Source organism: Condylura cristata, unplaced genomic scaffold, assembly GCF_000260355.1.
Source record: "Condylura cristata isolate star-nosed mole 26May11 unplaced genomic scaffold, ConCri1.0 scaffold00023, whole genome shotgun sequence".
Taxonomy (NCBI): Eukaryota; Metazoa; Chordata; class Mammalia; order Eulipotyphla; family Talpidae; genus Condylura; species Condylura cristata.
In genome coordinates, this window is record NW_004567124.1 from 8,712,689 (window position 1) to 8,718,771 (window position 6,083).

At 50.3% G+C, this 6,083-nt stretch overlaps 1 protein-coding gene across 9 annotated transcripts in view; it reads right to left on the minus strand.

The window, feature by feature from the left end:
* Positions 1–5,759, minus strand: part of TPM1 (tropomyosin 1 (alpha)) — a 26,370-nt gene extending 20,611 nt beyond the window's left edge. For 3 of the 9 annotated variants that reach the window (XM_004687708.2, XM_012728634.1, XM_004687713.2), the window contains exons 1-2: positions 5,455–5,759; positions 4,218–4,343 (exon numbers count right to left, since the gene is read on the minus strand). In XM_004687708.2, the coding sequence (XP_004687765.1) occupies positions 4,218–4,343; positions 5,455–5,568 (240 nt within the window). In that variant the 5' untranslated portion in view covers positions 5,569–5,759. Of the gene's footprint in view, positions 1–4,217; positions 4,344–4,543; positions 4,670–5,454 lie in introns of all 9 variants that reach the window. The other 6 variants (XM_004687709.2, XM_004687711.2, XM_004687712.2 and 3 more) reach the window with 4 other exon arrangements.
* Between the last annotated feature and the right edge of the window lie 324 nt (positions 5,760–6,083).

Here is a 6,083-nt window from a genome sequence, read left to right on the forward strand (position 1 = left end):
CGCCGGGGGCGGGACAGCCGGGCTGGGCGGGGCGCGCACAGCGGGCCCGGATAATTTGCAAACCACCGGCGGCTCTGCGCATGCTCTCAGCAGCCGGGCTGGCGGGCGGGCAGGGGCGCCGAGCCGCCGGGGCACCTGGCGGGCTGGGCCCAGGCTGGAGGCAGGAAACCGCGCAAGGGATTTTAATTCACTCCTAGCGCCCCTCCCCGGCGCCGTGGTGATACGGGGTAACGGACCTGGCTGTTCAGGGCGATGGTGCCACCTGCTGGCCGCCGGGGCGCTCAGCGCCCGAGTCTCCGAATCCCAAGCTCTGGAAGGAAAGAAGCTGAGCGAGGGATCCCAAACGGGGCAACACAAGTCGACTGTTCCTAGTGGTAAATACCCCCAGAACATAAGATCGTACCTACAACAACCTTCCTCTCCCCCCTACGCCACAACTGAAAACCTCTGAACTATTGCATCGTGGTTAAACCTCATCTAGACGCAGTCTCTGTAAATTTGAACCTGGCTGAGTGCTCTTCTGGCCTTGTGACTCTGGGCAAATAACTTCACTGGGCTTCAACGGTAAACATGAGTTTGATAGTAGTGCTTTCCTTGTAGGGTCGCTGTGAGGATTATGAAATAATGATTAGTGATGTAGTTAGTACAATTAACTGTACATAGTCAAAATGACAACTTTAGTTAATAAATTCTCAATTACTGTTTTAAAGCGTCAGGTTAGGACCCAGACAGTGACCTCTGGCTTACCAACCTCCATGGGGTTCACTTTTCTCTCCATAAGTAAAGCGTAGGGTCCCTTAGAGATGCCATCTTTTATGATTTGAGATCACCCTCTGAGATGTTCTGGAATCTGACCTATTGTGGCTGTATTAGAATACCTTGAAGAGGCACACCAAGGAAAAAACATCTCGCTACAGATGGAGGAAAACCAACATGGACACATCTCTGCCAATTCTCCCCTTGGGCTGCATTTTTAGTGCCTTCCAAGTCTCCCTGCCTTTCTTCCTCACCTTTCTCAGAGGAAGCCCTTCAAGTCAGTTCCTGATGTGTGGGAATAATGAAGGAAAAAAACACATCTGGCAACCTCTTTCTCCTTTAAAGACCTAACAGTGAACCAAACTAATTTTCTATGGATTTTCTCACAGCCTTAACCTAGAAGCTCACAAAACCCAGCACTGGCCCTCACATCCTGTAGGTGGAGCCTGGGGTTTTGTTTCCACACAGCTGGCCTGGTCAAAGCCAGGGGTTACAGCTCCCTTCAAGGAATACAAACAGTGGGTGTCCAGCACTGAGGGTGGGTGAACCAGAGAAACTGCTGGACCTCACAAGCACTTTAAGCAGCCAAATGGTGACTTAATGTCCTGCTTTTCAAACACCTGTGAAAGTTTCAGGTGAGTTCATTTTCATGCTGATGTCATTACAGAAGAGACTAGAACAGTTCTTAGCTTGGCCTGCACACTGGAAGCACCAGGGTATTTAAAAAATACTAAGACTTTGTTTCTGTTCCCAGGGATTCTGATTTAATTGGCTTGGTGCAAGTTGGGTTTTTGGGTTTTGGGTTTGGGTTTTAAAACTTCCCTAGGTAAGGCTGAGAATCACTAATTTAGGAAGTAAAGACCAACAGGGAATAAAGACTTACAAAAGCAAATAGCAGATACACCCCATTTGTGAAGAGGGTGAGGTACTAGAGAAAATGGAACTGCTGATCCCCTTAGCTTCATTTAGGTAGAATAACATTAAAAACAAACCCCTAAGGGCCCTCCCTTGTGGTGCAGTGGGTTAAAGCACAGCACTGAGAAGCTAAAGCCACTTCCACATGAGTTTGAGTCCAGCCTGCCCCTGAGGTGACCACATGGCTTGGCAGACCTCTCCTGACCTGCCCGCTGCTCCCCTCAGCAGTGTACTTCCTCGATCCGCATGTTCTGTTCCCCACTCTGTCTCTGGTGAAGCCTCTCACTGCCCCTGAGCCTCTGACCTGTACCCCAGTTCTGTATGCACAAATAAATCAATCTTTAAAAAAAAAAAACAACAAAAACCCTCAGTGGTGCTATCTTGTTCATTACAACCTTTTATCCTGGGAAGAACCCACTTCTGGATTAGGGTTTGTTAAGTGTGTTAGTAACTCAGCGGGAAAAAATTTAGTAGTAGAAAAATGTAAAAATGTTTCACAGTGGTATGTAATGACTGAAGTTTCCTAATCCCAAATGTAAGATGATTCTGTCCGAGGAAACTGACCTCTCTCCTACCTCTCCCTTTCTCTGGTGACATATGTATCCCTTAAGTCTTGACTGTTTTCACTAGTCAGGAATCATTCTAAATAAAGCATTTCTTCAAAACTTCCAAACAACCTAAATGCCGTAAAGGGTAAGATAAACAATACACCACACACAAAAAGTGCATGGGGACAGTTTTCAATAAAACTGTATTAGAATACCTTGAAAAGGCACACCAAGGAAAAAGCATCTTGCTACAGATGGAGGAAGAACCACAACACAGTCTCAAAAAAATTTCCCTCCCTTGCTGACCACACCTCTGCTATCTGACTTTAAATAGCCTTTCCTTTTCTGCCCCACCTCATTCCAAGTCTCCCTTTAACAAGACTTTTCAATAAAGACATGATAGCACTACATAGTTGTAATAATTATGATTTCCCCCCACCACCCCCTTAAGAATTGTAGTAGCATTTTTCTCCTTCTTGCCTTTAGTCTTTCTGGGCTATTTTCAAATTCTCTGCATTCTTTTCCTTATAAGGAATATCTTTCCTTGATCTATCAGCGGCTCTTTTGAAAAAGCTAAATAAACGTCCTGCTGGAGAATCTGGGGGAGACAGACAGCCTCCATTTAGCCATAAACGGAACAGACATCTGATCTACATTATACAAAGCAGGCACAGAGTTATATGTATTTTTGGACTCATTCTAATGCCAGGTAGTTTGTAACTTAAAGGCTTTACTGAATCTCTTTCTCTAAACCCCCTTTCTGGGAATCTTGATTTCCACTGGAAATTTCTTTTTGTAAGATTTTTAATGTTCTATGTCTGGATTTCTCATTTCCAAAGCACACACTGAGATTACATTTCAAGTCTCTCATGCCACAAAAGGCCTTTACTGATTTTTCCAAGACCCTCCAGCAATTTGCATTTTATTCTCAGACAAAAAAAAATTTGCCATTGCACTTGGTGTTTCAACTTCTGGACATAGCTTTCCCTGGTGCTCATACATTCTTGGATTGTTACCAACTTCCTAAAGAATTTCTTTCCTAATTGGGCCTTGAGGCTTAATTAGCTTCTAGAAGGGAATCAACAGTGTGGAAAAAAGTTGGTCCTTTGGAAATCTAATGCCTCACTTGTCTTTACTCAGCAGTAGAGGCAAGCTCTTTAGTTAAAAAAAAAAAAAAAGAAAGAAAGAAAAAGATTCCGAAGGGCAGCGTATAAAGTACTGGTACAGTTTTTGCAGTGTGTGCATCACCCTCAAAACTATGTGGTGCTGTCAGGAGGCTGACAGGTGGGGGTGGGGTGAGCAGGAGGGGCAGGGGTCAGCTAGCTCACTCTACCATATAAAGCACTGAGCTATATATAACTCCCAGCTTACTTTCTGGGTCTTGTGCCTGACTGCAGACCCAAGCAAGTGTCATCTTCCCAGGCAAGTCTTAAGGGCTGCATTAATACTTCCCTAGTGGAAGAGGGAGGCCTCAAGTGTCTTTGCAGTCAGTCTTCTAAGTAAAAGTTGTACCATGCCATTTCTTTCAATCTAGAGACCAGGACTTTTGTATCCTGAAGAGGCACCCATTGAAAACCAGGCCTTTCACCCCCCCACCCCCCCCCAGAGCTGAGAAAAGAAATAACATGAAGAAAACTAGGCTATCTCTATACAAACCTTGGTATTAACACCTCAGAGGTTTTCTGCCACCAGGGAGGCAAGTTGAACCTCCAGAATTCAATTTCAACTGCTCCATTCTCCCAGTTTTACATCCACCCACCTCCAACCCCAGGGGTCCAGGGAAGAGAGAAGGAGAGAGAGAGAGGAATGGATGAAATATAAATAAATGTGTGCAGTAGCAGTTGAAAGCAGCATCCAGTGCTCTGGGCCATGGCGAGGCGTGTGCTGGGGTCTGGCTGGAGGAGGTGCTACTCCTCTATTTCTCTTTGGTCTCTGTGGTGACCCCAGAGTGGCCACCTAGGCAGGACGTGAGGGGGGCAATGTGTGCTGTGCACTTACATCAGTGGCCTTTTTTTCCGCCAGCTCCAACTTCTCCTGGGCATCTTTGAGAGCCTCGGAGTATTTGTCCAGTTCATCTTCAGTGCCCTTGAGTTTCTTTTGCAGCGACACCAGCTCATCTTCCAGCTGGGAGTTGGCCGTGGGTGGGGGTGAAGGGGGAGGGGGGGGTGCAGCAGGCAGCGTGATCCCGCAGGGGAGGGGTGTGGGTGCACAGAACCAGAAGGAAAGGGACAGCAGGAGAGAGAGAGGGAAGGACAGGGAGGGAGAAAAAGAGAAAGACAGAGTTAGCCATTCCTGTGCCGCACAGCGCTGCGCGCCCCGGGTACCTTGGCGGCGGTCTCATCGGCGGCCAGGAGGCTGTCCTCCGCCTTGTGCAGCTCCTCCAGCACCCGGTCCCGCTCGTCCTCCGACACCCGCAGCAGCTTCTCCTTCGCTGAGATGTCCTCCTCGAGCTGGGGGGCAGCGGCGGGCGGGCGCGGGCGGCCGGCACGGACCGGGTGTTAGACAGACACACACACACACACACGCACGCGCGCGCACACACACACACACACACACATGGTTGGTGTCTTTCAGTCTGGGGGGACCTCTGAGTTAGGGTCCTTAAGAAACTTTCTCTTGTCTGGTATTGGAACCGCACGGTTGCCCACGCCACAACCCAGCCCCCCCCACCCCCCAGGAGACTCCAGCGGACGTCTCAGGGAGCGTAAGTTCACAACTTAGGGGCGCAGAGAACCACTCCCGGCGTTCGGGTACTCCATTCTATCCCAACTTTATTCTTATGGGGGAAAAAAATTCCTCCATTCTAACCTTCCCCCACGCCCCAGACTCTAGCCCAGTTGAAGGTTCCAATCTTCCCAACTAGAAGTCCAGAACTTCTGACATGCTCTAGAATTGAGTATGTGAATCACCACCACTGTACCCCATCCAAAAAACGGATTCCCAGTCTGAGAATCAAGGGCCTCTAAGATGTGAACTGACCGCGCGGGCTCTGGGAATCAGATTCGTGAAACAGGCGTCCTCAGACAGGACCAAAAGTTGTAAGAAGCCTGAGTCTCGTTCTTCCCCTTCGCCTTAATGAGACGCGCATCCCCAACGCCCTGGGGCACGGATGATTCCCCGAGTTCTCCGGGTGAAGGTTTGGGAAGGGATGCCAGGCTTGGGTCTCAGGACCCGGGAGCACCCAGGCGGGTGGAGCACTGGCAGCCCGTGGGAGCGGAGTCGGGGAGGTGCAGACCTGCTTGCTCCTGTCCTCCGCCGCCTTCTTGTCGGCTTCCGCCTGTTCCGCTCGATCCAAGGCATTTTCCTTGTCGAGCTTCAGCATCTGCATCTTCTTCTTGATGGCGTCCATGGTGGCGGTGGCGACGGGGCCCTGGGGCTGCGGTGGGAACTGCTAGGGGAACGTGCGGTGCGGCGGCTGGGCGGGAGTGCGAGCGCTGAACCGCCTGCTGCTCCCAGATATGTACTTTCCCAAGGGGGCAACCGCATTCCTCAAGACAGCCAATACTTTTTTGGAAAAGCTTTTTTCTCCTGCCCCCTTCCCCCCTCTGTTCCCTCCGCCCCTTACCCCCTCCCTGCTCCTCCCGCGGGGCCGCTCGCCCATTCGCTGCCGCCTGCCGGCCTCCCAGTTGACGGTGGATATGACTATATATGGGGACCCGAGCAGCCGAGGCGGCTGCTGGGCGAGGCCGTCCAGTTTCCAAACCTGAGCGCCAAGGAGAGGGCGCAACGGACTCGCTGGGGGCCATGGCACAAATCTCTGCCCTAGGCACTCCCTTAGCCCAGGGACCCTTGCCTAGCCACTAGAGTTCCCAGTCGAGCCAAAGGTAGACACCAGAGGCGGAAGAGCAGGGCAGGTAGTGGGAG